Source organism: Scatophagus argus, chromosome 9 (genome assembly GCF_020382885.2).
Source record: "Scatophagus argus isolate fScaArg1 chromosome 9, fScaArg1.pri, whole genome shotgun sequence".
In the NCBI taxonomy this organism is placed as follows: Eukaryota; Metazoa; Chordata; class Actinopteri; family Scatophagidae; genus Scatophagus; species Scatophagus argus.
In genome coordinates this window covers 15,237,947-15,262,087 of record NC_058501.1, presented here as the reverse complement: position 1 = coordinate 15,262,087, position 24,141 = coordinate 15,237,947, and the positions used below count along the sequence as shown (strand labels likewise).

Here is a 24,141-nt window from a genome sequence, read left to right as displayed (position 1 = left end):
GGTGGAGAAGGTGAAGGCATTTCAGCCCCTCCTCCTCCTCCTCCTCCTCCCTCCTCCTCTCTGCTCTCCCCTGGCCGGAGCCAAACCTTCCCTCACCTCGACTCGGTGTCTCCAGCGCATCCCGGGTTCCTGCCTCAAAGCTCCTTCCTCATCACGGGCCAGATCGTCCTGTTCAACCCGAAACCTCACCATGACCTCGGTGAGAGGAGCAGCGAGCGAGCCTCCAGCAGAAACACTGGATTTTTAAGGCCAACTTGAAAAGGTAGGTTTGTGTTTCCTGAGCTGCTGTGGCGGTGGTTGGCCGCCCCCATCATGTATGGCCAGGTTGCTCTGCAGCCTTTACTTTGTCAGCTGAAAGTACTGATGTGAGTCTCGGTTGTCACGGTTAAGTGATTGGCGTCGTGATTTACACTACAACTGCTCAGCTCATACAGTAGCTTGGGGGGGGGGGTTTTGAAGCAGGAGCTTATTGTAGTCTGGTATTAGTCATAACATTTACCCAAAGTCAAAGTGAAAGTTAGTGATGTCTCTGTGTAGTTCCTCCAGACATCGCTGCAGTTCCCCTAATGGATGTCCTACAGAGCTTATAGTGTGTAATTCTATTCCAGCAAGCCAATTACCTTCTGGTTTAACTTTGTTATTCTTGTCTGTTGTTTCAGTTTGTTGTCTTGTGCTTTCTTATGAAAGTGACTGGCCTACAATCATAAGAAAACAGAAAAATGGTGAAGAAAGACAATGAGTTGAGCACCATGAGCACAGCAGACAGTGGAAGTTATTTATTTGTCGGCCATTTACTTAACTTTAATTCCTCCTGAAGAAAAATACAACCTGCCTTCTGAGCGGGCAAGTTACATGGTGACTGAACTTTGTTAGTTAGTGCGGTTTGCTCTTGTTCTCCTGCTTCTTTGTGAAAATAACTGTAAAGAAACTGCACCAGCATCTCTTATAGGAGTATACCCAAGGAGATTAAAAACCCTGTTATTTCATTAGTCCTCGGACAAACATGTGCTGCCCTCAGAGCAGGACATGTGTAACATTGCTGGAGTTACTTCAGTCTGTTGTTTCAGTTTGTCAGTTGGCTTCCTGATGGTACGGATACTGGTTTCAGTATTGGTGTCTGTGTAATGCTGATATCAAAAAAGTCATGTTAGGTTTTTCAGAGAGAAAAAAGTCACTCTGAACTCGCTTTATTACAAAGTGAAAAAGGAAATAAAACAAAATGGAAGACCACTTTATGGCTGTTCCTTCACTAGTTACTACTTATCAGAGGATATTTTATTAACTGAAGTCACCAGTGCATGTAGCAGACTCATTAACTGACTCTACAGGAATATTATATATATATTACATGTATGCTGGGGTTTTTTTTGTAATGTTTAAGTCATGAGGCAGAGAGTTTGCTGTCTGTAGTTCAAAGTCACACATTTCTCTAAGTAGTTGTGCTGCCTCAAATCCTCTAAAACTTCAGCCAGACTCCACTGAGGTGAGAGATGAATGGAATTCTGCTCAGAAGCCAGGAAAGGTGCTCACATATTCAGTGCGTGACCCGGTGTTTGCCGGCTTTATTTCATGATGCCGCTGCAGGTCTGTAGGGTCACACAAGACGGCAGCCGCAGATGGAGTGCGAGGGAGAGGAAGGGAGGTGACAAGTGAAAGACTGAGGAGAGGAGAGAGGCGAGAGAACATGACAAACAACTCTTATTTCACCAGCCCTATTAGATTGATAAAGAGGCAGTATACAGAGTAGGAAGTGAGTGTGGAGAGTGCAGTAAAAGGGAAGAGTGTATGGCAGGGGGAGAGATGATGCTGGAAACTGTAGCTGAAAGCCGATCAGCCTAACTCACATGGCTCGTTCTCAGAAGTATTGATTTAAGGCTTGCTGTTCGAGCCCACTGTCTGCCATACTGATTGCGCCTCCCAGTGTGCACTACGAGCCCGAGACATCTCACCGCTCATCTCGCTGCCTCTTCTGCGCCGTTATTTAGCTGAGGTAAAATACGGCCGCTTAAAGCAGTGAGGTGCGTAACGTTAAGGGGTCGGCATAAATGGACAAAAAGGAGACGAGTGAAGAGGGGAAAGTGAGACGAGGAGCGGAGAGGATAAGTGCCGCTCCATTACTCGTTCTCTTTCACTTTGGAGGGAGGGAGAGACTGACAGTGGATCTGGTCCAAGCCACCAGTCCCCAGACAGTGTGTGCTACAGAGACAAATGCAGCTCTCTGCTGAATGTCATTTCCTAATTATGACTCTAATAGACCAGAGATGGTCTGGCGTGTGTATGTGTGTCCTGTTGTGCAGTGGTTTTAATGCATGATTGATTAACACGTTCTCTCTGTGGGGCAAATAACTGTTTTTCAACCCTCAAAGTAAGAAATGAAGAAGCGCGTCACTTGAGTGCAGGCTCACAGTTTGGAGCACTGTCTCTGTCACGCTTTGTATCTGACGGAAAAGGTTCTCACTTCACCCCCTCTTCGTGAGCATTTCCTCTGTGCCCTCCTAGTTTCCTCACTCCTCAGCGCCTCTCTTCACAGTTAAGGCCACTTGTCTTCAATGTTCTTCACCTCCTCTTCTTCATCTTCCATCGGCAGACAATCCCATGGGCCATAGCAGAAGGACGCTGGCAGAGTGGAGATGTTCAGAAAGAGGCCTCCTCCAGGTCAGTGCCTGACTCTAAACACACTAATCATTTGGGAATCACGGTAATGGTAGAGTTTCTCCCCTGGTGGTGGCAGAGCTCACACAGGCCTTCAGTCTTGACTTTTACGTCGTGTTATGGATTGTTCTTTGTCAGATAGAAGCTAAACAGATAAACATAACCTGCCGCCTTGTGTTTCAGAAGCCTCACATGCCTCCCATATTTCATTAAAAATGTAAACATTAGGGAAATATATTTAAGTAACTGGAGTGTAATCTCGTAATCTTGTAAAATCCATATTCTGCCCACATATACGATGCATGTTACTGGTAAGTGCAAAGGGGACCATGGTGAGGCGGTGACGGTTCTTAACATACACAGGATTGGAGCTGCATAGATCTTCAAGGATGCATTTCAGTGCATTAGTTTAATTGTAAAGTCGGTATTTTAAATGCTGTGCTGTCACCATGAAGACTTTCGAGCTCAACACTGCTGGGGTCAGACACATGGAGTGATTTTTGGATGCAGTTTTGTAAAAGAATCCTCTTCAGTGCAGTCAGTTTCATTACTCTAACTGGGCTGTACTTACCTGATATACCAAATTACAGCTCTGACTCTTAGCTGTATGTCTCGACATTCACTGGAAAGAGAAAGTGATTTTTTTCTGGGGAAATTAGTAACATGGTATTTTCATCTATATGTCTACCTGTGGAGGAAATACAAGCTGAAATCGTTACCTGCAGTACATTTGTGTTTAATGGAGCGAGTGTACGTGTGTGTGTGCGCACGCGCGTTTGTGTGTGTGTAACCGTGGGTAGTAGCAATTTTTAATGTATCGGCACGAGGCTTGCCGCTCAGCACGTGCCCAGGCATCCGCCTGGCCCTGCCCACTGCGGTGCACCTTCTCCGGTTTAAACGCGCAGGAGACCGAAGTGCTGCACGAGCCGCAGTTTATCCACGTAACCGCTCGCTCAGCTGTGGGATCCTTGCAGAGGCGGTTGCCACGGTAACGCCAAACAGAGCCTGCATGGTTACGTAATGCCCTCAGTGTTTACGTTGTGGATGAGCCGCAGACTTGACGACCGTCGAAGTTGATTGACGGGGCTGCAGTCCCGCAAACCGATGTGCGTTTGTCCGACAAAAAACTACAAACATGAGGATACAGTTCCCTTTAATCTATATGTTTATGATAAATATAAATCTTAAGCAGAATGGACTCGTGTCTAGCAAGAGATTAACCGTGTAGCTGCCGACTGACCTTACTAGAGAAAATGATATCAGTTTCTGCGGCAGGAGGGGGAGAAAATAGAGCAAGGGGCGGACAAAGGGTGGGTGAGTGTGTGTGTGTGTGTGTTTGGGGAGGTGAGAGAGGCAGCAGCACAGAAGCAGGGACGGGACGGTGCTGTTAATCCAACTTCAGCGAAGTTGAGAGCGGACCTTCATCCTCGCGACCTTGCGGAGATGCGGCGGTCATCTGTCACTGAAAACAGCGCACATCTTGCCATAATTTAGACGGTGACTGTTAGGAAAGACAGGATGACAGTACTTAAAGATTTCCCGGAAAAATGGTTTCCAGTCGTTCTCCCTCTGCAAAGAAAAACCCAGAAAGGAGTGAATGGAGCGAAATCGAAAAAGAAGCGGACAGGTACGAGTTTGTGTGACTGGGGTTAATTGTACAACATCATCACCAAGCTGTTCATTGTACAAACGGCATCTCATTGTTTTTCAAATAAACATCCTTTGTCATCCTCATCCCAGCTGAGTCCAAGTGTCATTCCCGCTTCTTCATCTCTGTCTCCTCAATAATCAGCTGTGCGTTTGTTTATGTGTGAACACGTTGTGTCCATGTTACACACCTGACTGGTTTTTACCACCATGGTCTCCTGGTCCTGTAATCACTGAGCTTTCCTGTTTTGTTTATTTGGCATCAGCGCCTGACATCAACTGATTTATTAACAAGGTTAATTTTAACACTTGACTGCATACTGTCAGGTCTGCACCTTTTCACTGCCAACAAGTGTTCTGGTTCAGTGTCACCTTTTCTTTGTTTCGTTTTGTTTTTGCTTCCAGTATTAGGAGATGACATGTCTGAGATGACTCGACTCACAGTCATCGCTCAGTTTTAGCTGTGTTCCTGATGTCAAGTGCTGATTATGAGTCTTCCTTTATGTGAGTGGGTGAACTGAGTTTTGTTTTCAGAATCAGAATTTTGTTTAAATAAGTAGGATGATGTCCTTGTCTCTGCTTCCCGAGACACTGATCAATCTTCCAGGCGCCAGCCTCGACTGTAACTGCACTGCCTCATCTGTAGCCTTACTCCTTAGCTTAACTATCGCAGATCACACGGCATGTGCACCTTCATTTGACCTCCAGCCCATCCGTCTGTCGCTTTGTCACTCGCGTAGTATTCCGACAAATTACATTACCCCGAGCGTGTGCGTGTGTGTGTGTGTGTGTGTGCACGACTGCAGACAATTCCACGATCCCATTTTCGTCTAATTGCATCAGTCCTAGTGAGAGACGATCACTTCTGCGAAGAGTCTGATCCTGACTTTTAGTCCCTGCAAGGACACAACACTGTGAGTGTTGTGAGAGCGTGTGCCACATGGGGACGTAAGGAGATTCTGAGCCGTGACATGTCCATGTCACATGTCCATGGAGGGGAAGAGTGTTAATCCTACAGTTAGTCATTCTGTGTATGATAGCATCACATTAAGTATTTTAGTTTGAATCAATATTTCTGAACCCCGTCATGTCTCAGTTCTTTATGGAAACCTTATTCTTGCAGGAGAGTAAGCCTGCAACTGAAGGTTTCTCAGTAATGGAGTAATGCAGTTTATAGATTTATACAGACTTGCTGTGTGGCATCTAGTCTGCGTCAGGGCTTCTAATGCCCTTGAAGCTGTGAGAGACATTAAACACTTAATGGGCAGTTTGCTAAAGATGCTCATGCATTCGGGTTGGGCTGGTCAGCTCGCACGGGAGCGGCTGGGACTGACGCTGCACGGTCCTGACATCAGATGCTGGAAAGCCTCAGTGCTTACCTGGCACAAGCATCCTGCTGTCTTTGTGGAGGGTTAATGCAGCCTTGGCACTGCCTGTCACACAGATCTCTCTGGTGAGCACTTGGCCCAGAAAGCAACATGGCGACCTTCAGGTGGATGGGAGAAGTGCCAGAGGGAAAAGGAAGGAGGAGAGACAGCATTGGAAGAGTTTCAACAGAAAGATGTGCACACACATACACAATCAGCCACATCTCATTTTGTTCTAATAACCAATCTATAAGAGGGGACATCAGTTGGATTCTTAAAGGCAATCTCATAATTTCATTTTCAACTTATTTTTATAAGAGGCTTATTTGTTGTTGTTCATTATACATATTTAAGGTCATTACTGTCACTTAGGGTCGGGCAAAATATATGGTGAGATGACTTTTTGTCATATTTTTACTGGAATATTTCTTCGCTGACCAGGACAGCTTCAATGTTGAATTTTTTTTTTTACTTCTTTTACTTTTAACAAATTTGTTTGTTTTGGGTTTTTTTTTACTTTTCATTTGAACCAAAAACAATCCATGCATTCTATCATTTAGTGAATAAAATAGCTTTACAGATGAATTACATTGAATAGAGACATATGACAAGCTTAATTTAACTGAAAAACTGAAAATTTGCTACTTTTTTTTCCTCAGAAAATTTACTATATCAGGTATAAATCTATATCAAATAAATTATATAGCATTTGATAACAACTTAAAATGAAAAACAAAGACGGGGAGGGCAAATGTTTTTGTATTTTCTGACTTGACTGAATCAACTGTGACATCCCAGCTGGTCTGTAGTTCACTCGCCCTCACCTGCTGCACCAAATCTGTCTTTTATCCTGACCGCAAAGGGAGCTCTAATGAGATCTCTTTAAGTAGCCTGTGTTTGTTTGGTGAAGTTGAATGCAGCAGAGACACAGATGTACTGTAAGCTGTGAGCTGTACAAGGCAAAACAGGCTTTCACAGCCCTGCAGAAACACAGGAAACCACAGGTCTTTGTTTATGCATGTGCATGTTATTGTAATGGTTATGGCCTCTGTTGTGTGATGTCCCTTCCTGTGGCGCCTCTTAGTCATCAGTCAAAAGTATGTTTGGGACTTTGTGGTGTTAGAGTGCCTTTGTGCACAACATATGCTTTGGCCCTGAATTTAATATCTGTGCATGTGTGCATGCATATGAACTGAGAGCGGCCCTGTGCAGAGCGGGCCAGTCATTTCATTTAAAAAGCAGCCTCATCAATATTAGAGGAGACAGGCCCAGTGGAGGAGGGGGAATCCCAAACTACTTTGCATCAGCATAAACAGAAACCTAAAAACAACGAGAGGATAAAGAGCAGGGTCAAGAGGGGAGGGCTACAGCAGCTCGAGCACAAAACGAAATGTCACAGATTTACTTTTATTCTCTGAAGATGTAAGTCTGTACATACGTGTAATGGATCCAATGCTTCATCTGTGACTACCTGTAAATGGGTCCCGGCACTCCTGTTGACTCATGCAGACGTGCACATGTGCATCTGTGGTTACATGTTGCGTATCTGGCCCAGATTGCACAGCCGGTCATTAAGAGACAGAGGCAGCAGCTAATTAAAGATGAGATGTAATTGGTCTGACCATTACTTCCAATGTCCAGTGAAACACAATGATTGTGTCTACTCAAACAACCTCCAGCAGACACTCTAGCTTCATTGATTTAAAAATAAATGCACAAACGTTGGGGACTGTTGTCTCCTTCACTTTCTTCCTCTGTCCAAGGCTATTACTGATATTGATGTTCTTTAGGAGTTACACTCGGTCCTTTTATGCACTTTGACAAACAGAGATGCGGTAATTCGGGTGCTTTATATAAATCTTTGTGATGATGTCATCCTTTTGTGGCTCATTTGATGTCTTGTGTGTCTGCAGAGGAGGAGAGAAGGGTCAGAGCCAATGACAGAGAGTACAACGAAAAGTTTCAGTATGCGGTAAGACGTTTTCCTCCTGTACATGTTTCAGAATATGGACTCTCTCTTTAAAGACTGCAGAACTTTTTAATCAAATGTATAATTTTACTTTTCCCCCCTCCAGAGTAACTGCATTATGACATCCAAATACAACATCATCACCTTCCTGCCCGTCAACTTGTTTGAGCAGTTCCAGGAAGTAGCCAACACATACTTCCTTTTCCTGCTCATACTGCAGGTGAGGAGAGGAGGTGAAGGAGGGATGGAAGAGAGGGATGGAAGCAGGCAACAATGGGAGAAAGAGAGAGAGAGAGAGAGTCTGTGCATTTGTGTCTTTGTGTGTGGGTGCAGCCGGAGTGTCAAAGAGTTACTGGCTTGCATCTCTAAAGGGCTAAGATGTGTTGGAAAGTGATAATTGGTTTGAGATATGTACATTCAATAAAAAGGTGGTTAGAAATAATTATAACAGGGAAGATATACATAGATATATTAGAACGTGCCATGGGAAATTAATTTTCCAGTTTATTGCTTACAAACATTCATGGTCCCCAGAGGATGAATCACACTGAGCATCTGACTTGCCTTCTAGCACCACCAGCAGGTCAAAATTTCAATGGGCCAGTGCTTTGGTTTTGTAAAGCTAACTACGTGCCCATCAGCCACAGTTGTACTTCATGTTTAGCAATAATTGGCTAAACATGCTAAACTGAGATGACAAACTTGGCACTCATCACACCTGCTATCAGTGTCACTGTGAGTATGTTAGTCTTGTTATCTTTTAACCTCAGGCAAAGAATTATAGATTCTTATATTCCATAGACTTAAACTTTTGTGCTTATTAAACCTTTGCCACAGTTTGTCAAAAAAACATGAAATTTCTTGGCAGTCAAACTAACAAGGACTTGTTTCTTATACTTTGAGGAAATTTTTCATCAGTTTCATCATTAGCTCACCAAACAGATGTGTTTGTGGACTGCGAATGCACTGCTGTTTTCCTTCCAACACACAGTATGGTGGGATCGTGTACCCTCATAAGGAGCTCAGTGACCTGTTGTGTGGCCAAGATCAGATAGAGGTGCCTGTGTGTCCCTGTTCAAACTAATCTGCGAATCACCCTTCTCTCTGTCCAGTTAATACCTCAGATCTCCTCCTTGTCCTGGTTCACCACCATCGTGCCTTTAGCTCTGGTGCTGAGCATCACTGCAGTAAAGGATGCCACAGACGACTATGTGAGCACGTTTTTCATGCACCACATACTTGCTGCTTGCTATGCAATCTTGCTCGTGGCAGTTTAATATTACAGTGAAATACGGTTCAAGGACTTCTGATTATTTTTAGCTGACACACTAACAAGTGGCCTCTTAAACGTGGTCAGCTTGACTCAGTTCCCGAAAAGCTCACAGTGATCTTTGCTTGCTGCAGTTTCGTCACAAGAGCGACAACCAAGTGAACAACCGTCAGTCTCAGGTCCTCATCCATGGCTCGTGAGTCTCCCGTCTTGTCATTTGTAACCAAGCACTCATCAGCTGTTGCTTCCTAAATTCTGCTAATTATAACAAGAATTATTTAAGTTTTATCAGCTTTGCAACTTGCTTAAATCAGTTAAAACAGTTTCTTTTTCTCTCTGTTTCCTTGTTTCAGGCTCCAGAATGAAAAGTGGATGAATGTTCGAGTGGGTGATATCATTAAACTGGAAAACAACCAGTTTGTGGCAGTAAGCGTGTGTCCTGTACAGTGAATATACATCACCACAAACAGATACAGTCATCAGTAGTCTTGCAGGACCCGTTTTAATCAAGTCTTTTGTTTATTTATTTATCTACCAACCTAGCCGTGGACTTCTCATTGTTTACTGCAAATCTCTAGTCATTTTAAATAGGCACGTGAACATGATGGCTATTTATACTGTGCACAGTGGAACAAAACTATCATGTTAAATGGATTTCACAACAGTATGTGCCTTCTTAGGGGACGCTAGCTACTGTTGGTAATTACGAAATTGTTTCCAGATGTATATCATAACTGTCATCTGGACCTTATCTTCTTCTCTTCCTCTGCTGTCAGTGCTATGCAGTGGATGCTAACATCAGCTACTGTATCTGCTTTCAGGCTGACCTGCTTCTGTTATCCAGCAGTGAACCTCACGGGCTCTGTTACATCGAGACAGCCGAGCTGGACGGGTCAGAAAATACACGACACCTTACCATCAACTTGCAGTATCTCAAAATCTGCAGAAGCAACAGCACACTATGTCTAAATTGCTGTGTGTTGTATTATCTTGCAGGGAGACCAATATGAAGGTGCGTCAGTCTGTCTCAGTGACATCTGAACTTGGAGATCCAAACAACTTGGCTTCATTCAATGGTGAGATTTAAGAAAACTCATCTTCTTCTCTCGGTTTCTCATTGTGTGCATCTTCCTTCCTCTGCAATAAAGGTCAGCTGTGTTTCAGTCTGCGCCTGAGCATTAAACTGAAACATTATCCACCTTCACACCCCTCCACATGAACAAAATAACACACACACACACACACACACACACACACAGACTTTCTTCCCTCCCTTGCCAGCACTGAACGACAGCCTATCAACACCCGCCCACTTGTACACACAACGATGCTATGTCAGCACAGCACAGCCCACACACACACACACACACACACGCTCCTCACCTGCTCAGGAAAATGCATTACTGCAGCACATCAACCCACACTTTACCTCATATCACCTTACTAAAGGTGCTTGACTTTTGTTGTGTGTTCATGTGTGAGGCAAGGCATGATGTCACGTCATACAGCTAGAAAAATAAACCTAATGCTTCAATTGGATTTTGGTGTAAATCTCTGATATAGCATCTGATTTAGATTTGTGTGTGCGTGTGCGAAGGTGAGGTGGTGTGTGAGCCCCCCAACAACAAACTGGATCGTTTCTGTGGGACTCTGTATTGGCGAGATAAGAAGTACACTCTGACCAACCAGAACATGCTGCTACGAGGATGTGTCCTCCGCAACACGGAGGCCTGCTACGGCCTGGTGATCTTCGCAGGTATATGTGTGTGTGTGTATTTGTGTGTGAAAGCATGTATGTGATGCCTGTAACAGTTCTAACTGTGACTGTTTTTGACCCAGGACCTGATACCAAACTAATGCAGAACAGCGGTCGCACCAAGTTTAAGCGTACGAGCATCGATCGTCTGATGAACACTCTAGTCCTCTGGGTAGGACACCTCAAACCTCTCACTTTCATGACTCATTCAGCAACTATTTAAGGACTTTATCTCAGTGGATCATTGCATGGATCTCCTCTAACAGCGCGATCTATTCTAATTTTGGCTCAGCTGACCCGAGATCTAAATGGATGATATCGGATTGTACATTTAGACACTTGATTCTTGCTTACGGTGGCTGTGATGTTTCTCCATCTGGGTGTTTCTGTCAGATCTTCGGCTTCCTGGTGTGTATGGGTGTGATCCTGGCTGTGGGTAACGCAGTGTGGGAGAGAGAGGTGGGCTCCTTGTTTCAGAGCTATCTGCCCTGGGACCCTCCTGTAGACAACTTCCTGTTCTCTGCCTTCCTCTCCTTCTGGTCCTACGTCATCATTCTCAACACTGTGGTGCCTATCTCTCTGTATGTCAGGTGAGGAGGAGTCCCACATTAATAGACTTACTAAAAATGTGTGTATAGAAGTCAATAATACTGATATCTTAGCAGAAAGTTGTTTGACACTAGTTGTCCATGTTATTATGATTCCATATACACCTGGTGTTTTGTGAACAAATTATGCATCTTTACTCCACATGCAGCAACTATACATCTAATCTTGATCTTTAGTTGTAAACTTAATGAAAACCCAAACATATTCAAAAATGCAAACTCGTATGGAGGAGTGGAAGTGCAGGGCTGAATATGAATCATTTGATTGATACAAATCAAAGTGATCAGACAGGCACAAATCCTGACAATGAGTTACAAATTTGTCACTTAAGAAAAAAGAAAAGTGCATTTTATACATTGTTCAACCCAGATACGATCTGGATACAAAATGCATAAAACAGAAAGATGTTTTAAGATTTAGAAATATATAAATATGAAACAGAAATAAAAATACTGCACATTAAATAGTCATTTATGTTGTAATAGTTTTTTTTTTCTGCAACAAATTTCCGGTGACCGTTGTCACAAACTCACACATCTTAGACTGATATTTAAGGTGAACACAAAGCAGCTTCCCCCCAGTGGAACTTAAAGTCCTGTGTGCCACCGCAGGCCAACGTAAAGCGCTTGCAGTACCTAAACTGGCACAAGCTTAGATGAATTGTTCTCTGCTGTTAATATTATTGTGTCCGTCTCTTCCCTGTCTGTGTATCAGTGTGGAGGTGATCAGGCTGGGTCACAGCTACTTCATTAACTGGGACCAGCACATGTTCTGCTCGCAGTGTAACACAGCAGCTGAGGCCAGGACCACCACCCTGAACGAGGAGCTGGGCCAGGTGGGCATCCATGCTTAGACAGCAAATACAGTCTGTGTGTGTGTGTGTGTGTGTGTGTGAGAGAGAGATATTCATGTTTACTGATTGTTTATTCTGTCCATCCATCTGCTTTGCATCTGTCCCAGTTTCTTTTGCTTTTCTGGTGTTTCTGATGCTCAGATAATTTAATTTTAAGTTATATTAAAAATGCATTTCTAATACTGATGACATTCAACATATTCTGCAGTAATGGGGCCACTTGTTTCTTACTGCAGAACTGAAATGCACCTGCAGACTGAAAGAAGTCTAATTTCAGAGACGAGGTGGCTATAGAAGAAGAATATGTGACTCGCTTGGGATATAATTTGTTCAGCATAAAGAAGTGAAAACTTCCCAAGTGAACAGTATGTTAACTTTAAAATTGTTCTGTTTAGGTTGAATACATCTTCAGTGACAAGACTGGAACTCTCACTCAGAACATCATGAGTTTTAATAAGTGCTCCATCAATGGACAGACTTATGGTAAGTGTACACACACGTATAGTGAGTAAGATAGTGTACGTGTAAACTCATGGCTAAAACAAAATGAATGAATGAATACATGTATTACATTGTCAGTGAAAACCGAACATTACAGGCATCATAAAAGCAGAAAAAGAATTAACATTAGGTTGTTCATGTACACCTAACTGACAACAAGTGTAACCTTGTCCTGAATCACTCTTCAGTTCAAGTCTGTTTATTTGTATAGAGCCCAATCACAACACAACTCTTTGATTTAGTCTTTAATACATGCATGCAAACATACATACTATGCATACACGCACGTACAAAACATGCACAACAAAGTCTCATGCATCTTCTTGTGTTACTGTCAGGTGAAGTAACAGACCCGCTGGCACCAAAACCAAAGGTAAGTAGCAATCGTAACACATTCATTATAAGTACGTGTGTCCTCTTATTAATGTAGTTTGTTATCATACTTTTATCTACAGAGATTAGACTTCACTCCTTTCAACCCCCTGGCGGACCCGGACTTCTGTTTCTATGATGACACCCTGCTGGAATCAGTGAAAGTGGGAGACTTACACACTCACGAGTTTTTCCGCCTGCTCTCCCTCTGTCACACCGTCATGAGTGAGGAGAAGAGCGAGGGTGAGTAAGAGGAGGGGAGAGGGTCTGAATGTCAGTGAACGTTGACACCAACACACCATCTGTCTGTTATTTATGGCCCATTATTTGTTATCATTTTCACCCATCTCGCCAGGAGAGCTGGTTTATAAGGCTCAGTCTCCAGATGAAGGCGCTCTAGTGACTGCTGCTCGAAACTTTGGCTTCGTGTTCCGCTCCCGAACCCCTGGGACGATAACCACAACAGAGATGGGACGGCTTGTCACCTACACTCTGCTCGCCATACTGGACTTTAACAACATACGCAAAAGGATGTCTGTTATAGGTGTGTATCATTATTTTCAGGTCACAATCTACAAAAAAAAAAGAAACAAATGGGTGTTTATTTTAAATAAAGAAAATGTGTCAAAAAAAGGTGAAAAACACAACAGTCTGGATTTGCAATGTAAGGACTTTGTAGTTTAGCTGTTTTTCACAAATTCAGAAGGACTTTAAATGTCTCTATTATTCTCCAATTTTACCCTTTGTTTTTTTCACTTGTCATAAGGCAGCATTACTAACTAAAGGCTACAGTGACGAGTCAAAACTGAAAATCAGTTTAACCCCATCTGAAATGTGGGACTATTTACACTCTTATTTTATACTTTGGATTAACACATCAAGAGCTGTTTTCTATCCATTGCAGTGCACTTATCTGAAAAAGTGAGCTTTTTTATGTTTAAATCACAAATATGTACTTAAATCATAATGAAATCATCATCTGCACCCCTACAGACTGACAGGAGATGGGCTGTTAGTCATAGTTTACATTTTCACTGTGTGTTCCTGTGATTGAGCTTTATATAAGGTTATGAGAAACTGCCCAGATATGGCAGGTCTTATATCACTCTTGCCTTAGCAACAGAGCAGCGCGACCACGAGGGCCACTTGGCGTGAATTCAAACGCCAGTGCCAAATGTTATTCAGACAGCCAGCCTGTGTGGCCCACTCACTGTACATAGGAATGAAATTTGTTGAAGCTGGTTATTTGACGGTGATGGACAAGCTGTATGGAGTATTTTGACTTCATTACACTCTATAATTCTTTTTCAGTACGTAACCCAGAGGGCAGGATCCGTCTGTACTGTAAAGGAGCTGACACGGTGCTACTGGAGAGACTCCACCCCTGCAACCAGGAACTGATGACTATCACCTCAGACCACCTCAATGTGAGTAAACACACACACACACACACACACGCACAGGCACTGTAATGCTTGATGGATGGAGCTCTACTGCCATCTACTGTCTCCAAACTTTATAACATTTTGTCTTTTACATAGTGTCTGTTTTTTTGCTGATCAGGTCATGTGTATCCTCGTGTCAGAATGTGTGGATATGTCTGTGTATATTTGGCTGTAGGAGTATGCAGCAGACGGCTTGCGGACGCTGGCGCTGGCCTACAGGGACCTGTCAGAGGACGAGTGGGAGGTGTGGTCAGAGAGCCACCACTGCGCTGACAAGGCCACCAGCTGTAGGGAGGACCGACTGGCAGCCGCTTATGAAGAGATCGAACAAGACATGATGGTTCGTGACATGCAGTTGTCTGTCTGCGTGTCACTTTTACTCCTTGCACATTTATGCAGCGTTTCTTCCGCAAACAGAGTAAAATTAGCACTATGAGAAAAGGGAACTTAAGCTCGGTTGGAAAAACCATCCAGATTCTCACTGGTGATGGGATGTTCCTTTCAGATGTTCTTTTAGATTCTTGTCAGATCTGCTCAGTGCAGGATGTGGTCAAACTGATGCTTAATTTTATGAGTGGGGTTGGTGGGAAACCATTCCAAGTCATAACATAGAAATTGCTTTTATTCCCTTCTTAAATTTCATGCTTAGTATGATGAACAGGAAATTGTGTTTGTGTTTGTCTGTGCCTGCCTGCCTGCCTGCCTGTCTGTGTGTCTAGCTCCTGGGTGCCACAGCCATAGAGGACAAGCTGCAGGAAGGCGTCCCAGAGACCATCGCAGTGCTCTCTCTGGCTAACATTAAGATCTGGGTTCTCACTGGAGACAAGCAGGGTGAGACACTTTCAGAACTTACTCTGCATGCAGTTGGTTAAAAAAGGACCATAATTTGCAAATAATCAAACAAATGAACAGAACATTCTCTGATTCTGATACATACAATGTGTGTAAATGACACACGTGTTTGCAACAGATCTAATGCAAACACACCTGAAATTCAACCAAAATGGGCAAAACTAGGCAAATTTGCACCTTTCTTTTTACAAAGCAATTCATGGGACAATGAGATTCTCCTTCAGTCCAACCAGCACCCATTTAAAAGCAGAACAGCAATATTGAGATTGTGTTCCTGGGACAAAAGATTATACACAGATCAGCCACAGCATTAAAACCAGTGACAGGGGAAGTGAATAACATTAATCATATCTTTAAAATGCAATGTTCTGCAGGGAAACCTTTGGGTTCTGGCGATCATATGAATGTTCTTTGACACACACCACCCACCTAAACATTGCAGACAAAATACACCCCCTGACACTGTGACCCAGTACCCCTCTAGGTGGGAGGCCCCGCCCTCAATGCACAGGACATTCAACGTTCAACATGCAAAATACCCCCATCTTCCCCTGACAGGTCAGAGCTGTTGTGGCTACACAAAGAGGACCTGCAGAACATTAAGCAGGTGGTTGTGGCTGATCGTTATGTGTTCACTTGATTAATCACTATTACTGGTCACACTGGCCAGGAGCCAGTCATCAGTAGGAAAGACAAAAAGCATGCAGGCAGCCTAAGATGTTCTTTTGCCAAGATAAATGGACTGAAAAAAAATTCTGACACTATGAAAAGATCTTCTGCAAATACACCACAAGTACAAGGGAATTCTGGGCAAGAATGACAAGACGGCAGTGATTTTATTTTGTTAGCCTTTATTGGGCTGCAAATTAGTTCTGCATATGGCAGTGGCTTTGTAAGAGAAGGTATCACTTTTCTCACGTGATTAAAGATCTTCAGGTCACGTTTAATTTATCTGAGCTCTGTCCTCTTTATCATGCATCTACTGTATGCTCAGCTGAAATGTTTAACTGCAATGTTTCACACAGAGACGGCTGTCAACATAGGTTACTCCTGCAAGATGCTGACAGACGATATGACAGAGGTGTTCATCATCAGTGGACACACTGTGCAGAGCGTGCGACAGGAGCTCAGGTCAGTCTTCATCTTAACTGTCTGGTGTTTGTCTACACTGTGGGAAACACACTGATCAAAAATGACAAAAGGCAGGTGTTGGTTAGAGAGAAACTAAGAAGTGTATGCATGACTGGAGCGACCAGGTGTGGTAGCACAGTGTTTCAGCCACTTTACAAGATTCCCTGAACAATGTTTAGTGCTTAACGTACATTAACATTTATCCACCAGAGTTAAACTAGCACTACAAATGCAGTGCCTCAGCTAAAATATGGAAATTGTATAGTCAGTTCATTAATTCATAAAAAAAATGTGTAAGTCTATACCATTCTGACTTATTTGGATTTTCACTGCAACAAGTGAAGTTTTACAGGACACAAATACAGGTTTCTTTGTTTCTCTTCATAAAAACACATTTTTCTTTTACTAAGTTAATTCAGTCATTTATCTAAATGGGTACTGGGTCACAGTCTGTTGTGAATTCCTCTATACAGCGTGGTGTGCGAGGACACACTATATTTTCTGTCATACACGGATACCGCTGTTGTTGTAACTTTTGTGAATTGCAAAAAGCAATAGCAAATCCTATATATGTTTTTCAAATGAGGTACAAATGAACATACAGAGCACTGCACTGACTCTGGTGATAAACAAGTAGATCAGGGGTCTGGGTACAACTCAGAGTCACTTGATACCCCTGACATTAGCCTGCTCTTGTTCAATTTCCCAACCTTCCAATTTTTATCTTTTCTAAGACTTGTTTTCACAGCTGTGCCTGTTTTCTTTCACTGCAGTTCCTCTCTCATCTCACCCATTTTCTTCTCTATATAGTCACGCTGTGTTTTGCTCCTGTTTTTGTGGCGTAGGCGAGCCCTGTTGACATCAAGTTTGTTTGTCCCCTCTCCAGGAGAGCGAGGGAGAGGATGATCGAGCTGTCACGAACAAGAGATGGAGGGAAGGAGGATGGGATGGAGGGATGGGGAGAGGCATGTTTCATGGGTAATGGGTTCAGAGAAGGACAAGAGGGAGATGATGTGGGAGGTGGAGGAGGAGGGAAACATCTGCAGTGCCCTCCTCCTCCACCTCCCTCCAACAACCTCATGGACAACATCTCTGGAGAATTTGCCCTCGTAATCAACGGTCACAGTCTGGTATGAATAACACGCCCCACACTCACACACATATAAAACCAACAGTGGCCATGAATAATTAAACTGTCAACTGTCAGGAAATAGTGAGTTGGCCCAGAAATGTGTCATTTGCATCAACAAAACATATTGTTCCTCCTCTTAAAGTATATTTCTTTGGACCCCTTTACCATTTACCTGTAAGCGTCTCGACTCTTTTGCCTGTTCTCTGATAGGCTCATGCACTGGAAGCAGACATGGAGATGGAGTTTGTGTCGACAGCATGTGCATGCAAAGCGGTGATCTGCTGCAGAGTCACCCCACTCCAAAAGGCCCAGGTGGTGGAGCTCATCAAGAAACACAAGAAAGCCGTCACTCTGGCTATTGGAGACGGAGCTAACGACATTAGCATGATCAAAAGTGAGTCGTGAAGGCAGGGTCAGCGTGTTGAAGATGGAGAGGAGGAAGTTTAAATAGATTATTATTGAGACGGAGGAGGAAAGTCAAAAAGGAGAAGTAAGTCTTAGCCATGTGGGTTTCAATGTCTGCCATTAGGCAATGGAAATTCTCAGCAGAAGTGTAGTGTTAGAAGTTGTTTATCTACATGGTTTTAGTCGTGACAAAGACAGGTGTGGAAACGTGTTGCAGTATGTTTTATGTCCTCATCATGTTTGGTTTGTCGCTGGTTTCTTAGTGTTTTTTAGTGTGATGAGTAGGGATCGACCAGCACAGTTTTGTTAGGACTGACACCAATACCAATTACTGCGCTATTATTAATCTGGAAACCTAAATGTTGTTATTATTAAAGAAATAGTTCAGCATTTTCTTTTATATACTAATATGAATTAATATATCATGAATATTCTTACTGAGAGCTAGATGAGTTGTCTGTGCAGTAGGCGGGCTAGTTTAGCCTATCACAAAGACAAACATGAGAATACTGTGTTGAGAAATGTAGACTGATTTATTAATAAAGACATTTTAGAGCTTTATGTAATACTTTTCTATCTCTGCTCTTCCAGGTGCTCATATTGGAGTTGGTATCTCAGGTCAGGAGGGGATACAGGCTGTGCTGGCCAGTGACTACTCGTTCTCGCAGTTTCGTTTCCTACAGCGCCTCCTGCTGGTGCACGGCCGCTGGTCCTACCTCCGCATGTGCCGTTTCCTCTGCTACTTCTTCTACAAGAACTTTGCCTTCACCATGGTGCACTTCTGGTTTGGCTTCTTCTGTGGCTTCTCTGCACAGGTGTGTGTCATCCAGACACCTTTACATCAACAAGCAGACGTTTGGAAAATGTAATCATGGTTCCCACTTTGTCTGTATTTGTGTGTCCATCTCCTTTCTCTTGTAGACCGTGTATGATCAATACTTCATCACTCTCTACAACATTGTCTACACTTCCCTCCCTGTGCTGGCCATGGGGATATTTGACCAGGTCTGTCCAAGTTATAACAACATATACAGATTTCACATGTATACTGTGTGTGCTGTATTCTTTTCATGGAATTGAATTGAATTCTCTCTTACTGATTCTGTCTTCATGAACCATGACAACAGTAGATTAAAAAGGTTTTTTTGAACCAGATTGAATCAGCTGCAACAAATATCAAATATTTAAGGGATTAAAGGAATTTAAAGGATAAATGACACCATGTGGCTAGCGTTTGTCACCGTGAGTTGACATTTGAGACACTTGTGGTTTAGAGTGAAATGACTCAAGCTACTGAGTGAATTCAATGGACGATATTTTCAGGATGACTTTCGAGATGAATTGTAACTTGTAACTTTGATGATCTCATGTCATTCAGCCAAACTTTCTGATTGGCCCAGTACTTTAGTTTAACACCAATTACCTGCAAATGAACAGCATTTTCATCAACCTCATCCACACGTTGTGTTTAATACTAATTCACAAATATAAGCAAGCTACCACACTAAACTAACATGGTAAACACTATACATGCTAAACATCAGCACCTCAGCTTTGTCATTGTGAGTATATTAGCATGTTAGCTCAAAGCGCTATTGTGTTTAAATGCAGCCTCATACAACTGCTAGCAGAGCTGTAAACTCTAATAAAAACTTCTAATCTAACTAGCATCATAGCAGGGTAGTTTTATTTTCTTAAATGCAGCCCCTCACTTCCTGTTTCATTGAAGGATGTTCCTGACCAAAGGAGTCTGGAGTATCCTAAACTGTATGAGCCTGGACAGCTCAACCTCCTCTTCAACAAGAGAGAGTTCTTCATCTGCATCGCCCAGGGCATCTACACATCAGTGGTGCTGTTTTTTGTCCCTTACGCCGTCCTGTCCGATGCTACTCAGAGCAATGGAGTGCCCCTCGCTGACTACCAGACCTTCGCGGTCACCACGGCTACAGCCCTGGTCATTGTGGTCAGCGTACAGGTGAGTGAGGGCAGAGTGGTGTTAGCTTTCCGTCCAGTTCCCAAACTCTACATTTAACTACTGTCTGATCCATGATTGTGTATTTACTGTGCACCTCTGCTGTTTCTTGATTGTGCAGATTGCTCTTGACACGGGCTTCTGGACAGTTATCAACCACGTGTTTGTGTGGGGCTCTCTGGGCTCCTACTTCACCATCATGTTTGCTCTGCACAGTGAAACCCTCTTCAGGATCTTTCCCAATCAGTTCCACTTTGCAGGTCGGTCCCCTCTTCTCTTTATTTGTTGATCACACACATGCACACATGCACACACGTACGCATGCGCACACCAGCACACAGGCACACAGTCATGTTTCCATCACTTTTGGGGACATTATATAGACTTATATTAATGCCCTAAACCATACCTCAACCTAATACTAACCTCAACCTAACCTTAAAGCAAGTCTTCACCCTAATATTTAATGATTTACGTTGTGGGGACCCACAATGAGACTGTGTCCCCACAACTACAGGAATACTTGTCTACACGCGTGCACTTCGACCCTCGCCTAAGCCAAAGAGAATATTTATATTTCCACAAGTTGTGAACTCATCTGACATGGACAGGCAATCTCCTGTTTTGTGTCTGGACAATGTCCCGACATGATTGTCCGCAGACGTTGAGTCCAGAGTTCATTTGAGGAAAACAGCTTCTGTGTCACTCAGTGTCCTGCCCACAGCATTATCTGATTGGTTACACATCACAAGCAGCCTATCCACACTGAAGGCTGCTGTGATCGACAGGCAAAGAGGGACCGTAGCTCCTCCAGTGAAAGCGGAGATGATTGATTTAGAAGCCCTTTTCTTTTTATTAAAGTAACACCAACGATTGTCTGACCAATGAGAATTTGATCGGACAGGAGCATAACGACCAACCAGTTGACCAGCAAACCAGAAGAAATCAGCCCTGTTGCGAATTAGCTTAGACTATAAATGTTGTGGTGTGTGCCACTGATTTATGATACATATCTGTCCCTATACAAATACATATGAAATAAATCTGACAATAATATTTGGTCACCGGTGCATTGGTTTGGGCTCTCTGATCTGCCCACTCACATTTGTACACACTTCTAGCGTGCACACATACACTTAAGTCAGGAACTGATTGACCCAAATAGTGTCAGAGTCATGTTTACTGTCACCTGCTGAAATTATTTCACATCACTAATGGGGTCATTGTGTTACGATGTCTAATATCTGTGTGTTTACAGCGTTTTGTGAAATGCTAGAAATTTCTAAATGTTCTAAATGCCCATGTTTGTGTGCGTGTAATGTGTGTTTGTGAGTACAGGCTGTGCCCAGAGCACATTATTGCAACCAGTCGTGTGGTTAACTATTGCACTGGCAACAGCAATATGCATAGTTCCAGTTTTGGCATTCCGCTTCCTCAAGGTGGACCTCAAACCTCAGCTCTCAGACACGGTGAGAAAAAAATCTGTGATTTGTTCATCTCATTTCAACATGTGTCAGTGTCACATCTTCCCACCAGGTCACTCTGAAATTGGTCTCGGTCAATGATTAACTGCACGCACACAGAGTCTTAGTGTGTGTGTGTGTTGAGTGTGCGATGATGATGAGTTCAGACCCACCGTCACTGGCACTGCAAATACCCCACAAATATTGACTTAAACAGTGTACCCAAATGACGCAACTTGCTTTTAGTACATGAATATAAGCTCAGTGTGTGGCCTTTTCAGTCATTGTGTCTTAACCCAGCTGGGCGTTCAACTGTACTTCCTTTTTTGATTTGTTTGTAGGGTTAGGGGATTCTTAATACTTTGTAAAGTACAAAGAGTTTTGAGTTACGATGAGATAGAAGATCAGGGTAGACAAAGAAAATTTGATCAGCAAATTATATGCGTGTGCAAGAAAAACTACAGCGTAGTACAGAAAATGAAATGCGAAGCACACAGGTGGAATGGAAAAAAATAATAATTTGGCTACCATAAAGGACTAATCCAACTTTTAAGAAGCTCATTTGCTCTTAACTTAGTACATAGAATGGAAACAGGGTAAATCAGCTCAGTTTGCGGATAACAAGACCCCAACAACCTGTCTATAGTTCACTCAATAACACATTATACCCCTTGTATACAACATGAGATATAGTGATATACATGTATGTAGGAATAGGTGAATAAGATAAATATTAAGTAGGTTGAAAGGTTGCCATACAGTATGTGCGGTCTGTTTACCATGAATGTATTTTTTTGCTCTGGTCACAGAATCTAGTTGAATGAGTGAAAAATATGTTCATTTCCACCTGAATTTCTCTTTCAAACAACCTGCTAACAGCTGAACAACAACTCACAACTGAAGGTGCTCATTGCATCACCTTTCCGCTGTTCCTCCTCCAGGTGCGTTATACTCAGCTGGTACGGCAGAAGAAGCGAAAGCCAGTAGGTCGTGGCGTGGGAGGCGCCTGGCGTGGCGTGGGCAGTATGTCAGAGGGCCGTCTGGGCGCTCGCGGTGGTTCTAGGAGGTCAGGCTACGCCTTTGCTCACCAGGAAGGATTTGGAGAGCTGATCACCTCAGGAAAGAACATGAGGCTCTCGTCTCTGGCTTTGGCCACCTTTGCCTCTAAACACAGCTCCAGCTGGATCGACACGCTCCGCAGGAAGAAACATACTCACGCTCACACTCCCCCCAGTGCCTCCGGGGATTGCAGCCCAGCGCCCAGTTGTGTCTCCGGGTCAGTTCCACCGCTCTCAAACTCCTCCTCTGTTCTGGGCGGCTCCCAGGATACACCTAACGAGGAAGAAACGGGTGCAGCGCCAGCCCAGAATACGCAGACTGTTCTCACCTCATCCACACAAAGCAAACCAGCCTTAGCACCAGCTTCAGAATCAGATGCATCTGAAGCTTCAGCCCAGGCCCTCGGTGCTGGTGCCCTCACCCCCACCGCAGTGAGGAGCCATGTGGGAGACTCACCTGGAGGCTGGACGATCACGCTGGGGACTGTGCAGGTGAGCTGCTGTTGTAACACCTCTAAAAAATCATGCACACTGGTCACTCTTCTGTTCTGTCTGAATGAATTCATTCTTCTTCTCCAACAGGAAGCTCTGTTTGGAAGGAAGACTCGAGCCGGTGCATCCAGCAGCCCAGGCTTACCTTCTGTTGCCAAGGAAACCAGCCACACTGAGTGAAACATTGAGGATAACTGGAGGAATTGCTTTTTGGAGACACAGAATGCGTTACATGCAAATAGAGCACACAGACGTCATAAAAATGTTCTTCTCTCTGTTTTCCTAACTGAAACTCGTGTGCTCCCATAACTGTGTTCATGAACTGGTAGCTGACAGAATATCATGAGATTTAGAGTATGAAACTGAAGGAAAGCAGCAGGGGCAGAAACACATTTCAAGGTAACTTACTACTAATGATCCAAAAGTTTTGTTTTCACTTGTTATTTCAGAAAGTTTAGCCTCACTTGCAACCAAGTCTCACAGCATCAGTCAAAGTCGGCAGTGGGTTGAGTGAATGAACAGAATAACAAGACATTCAGCCATAGAAGTGCAGGCAGTATTTAAAAGTGTTTTTGCTAAACAGTATCCTCAAGCCTCTGTGTTCACTATAGTTCTCAGTGAGAACGAAACTTTTAAGTTATAGAGCACTGCAAGACTTTTGCAAAGCTGTTGTCTCTTTGTTCTCTTACTTGTTATACATCTACATCTCATGTTTCCCTTTATTTTTTTGCATCATATTGATGTGTTTTATAATAGCTTAATTGAGTTGCATCTTGAAGCAAGCTCTCAGTGCTTTGTCCCCTCTTTCCAGGTGTCGCGTCCAAATCATGCTAATAACCTCGGATGTAATCGTGCCGTCACAGTCTGAAAAACTGAATGAAAAGACAAACTGCTGCTGGTTTACTTTAGGTTACATCTGGGCAAAGTTCAAAGAAACAGAGAGACAGTAAATGGACATTTAAAGGTAGTTTGTCAAACCCTCAGTCGTACATGTTGTCATTTTGTGTGAACAGATTCATACCGTATGCATACTGTACACTTCAGTAAAGTCCTTTACATTTTTATTTATCCATGAATAAAGTGAAGGTGTTTGGGGATAATTATGCCTCAACAGTGTCAGCTTTTTTAAGCTCTCTAAGCTGTTTCAAACACTGGCTCCTGAACCAGTGGGTGGGATAATAATAATGTAGTAAAT

General features: G+C 43.3%; 1 protein-coding gene across 3 annotated transcripts; it reads left to right on the top strand.

Moving 5' to 3' along the window:
- The first annotated feature begins 16 nt into the window (after positions 1 to 16).
- On the top strand, positions 17 to 24,046 carry atp8b2 (ATPase phospholipid transporting 8B2). 3 transcript variants are annotated; one of them, XR_006844302.1, is made up of 31 exons: positions 17 to 262; positions 2,588 to 2,655; positions 7,580 to 7,638; positions 7,742 to 7,855; positions 8,748 to 8,846; positions 9,040 to 9,101; positions 9,259 to 9,331; positions 9,727 to 9,797; positions 9,902 to 9,981; positions 10,503 to 10,661; positions 10,745 to 10,833; positions 11,055 to 11,251; positions 11,985 to 12,105; positions 12,519 to 12,606; positions 12,963 to 12,997; positions 13,080 to 13,239; positions 13,352 to 13,540; positions 14,308 to 14,423; positions 14,617 to 14,781; positions 15,161 to 15,272; positions 16,319 to 16,424; positions 17,311 to 17,554; positions 17,767 to 17,950; positions 18,553 to 18,776; positions 18,883 to 18,966; positions 19,691 to 19,936; positions 20,055 to 20,193; positions 21,272 to 21,402; positions 22,338 to 22,946; positions 23,037 to 23,345; positions 23,758 to 24,046. XR_006844302.1 is itself a non-coding variant. In XM_046399355.1 (30 exons), the coding sequence occupies exons 2-30, from the start codon at positions 2,631 to 2,633 to the stop codon at positions 23,124 to 23,126; spliced, it is 4,071 nt and encodes a 1,356-aa protein (XP_046255311.1). In that variant the 5' UTR covers positions 17 to 262; positions 2,588 to 2,630; the 3' UTR covers positions 23,127 to 24,046. The 3 variants fall into 3 exon arrangements, 2 of the variants coding, with proteins under 2 accessions (XP_046255311.1, XP_046255312.1); XM_046399355.1 differs by having other exon boundaries at positions 23,037 to 24,046; XM_046399356.1 differs by lacking the exons at positions 17 to 262; positions 2,588 to 2,655 and adding an exon at positions 2,716 to 4,279 and having other exon boundaries at positions 23,037 to 24,046.
- Positions 24,047 to 24,141: the final 95 nt, after the last annotated feature.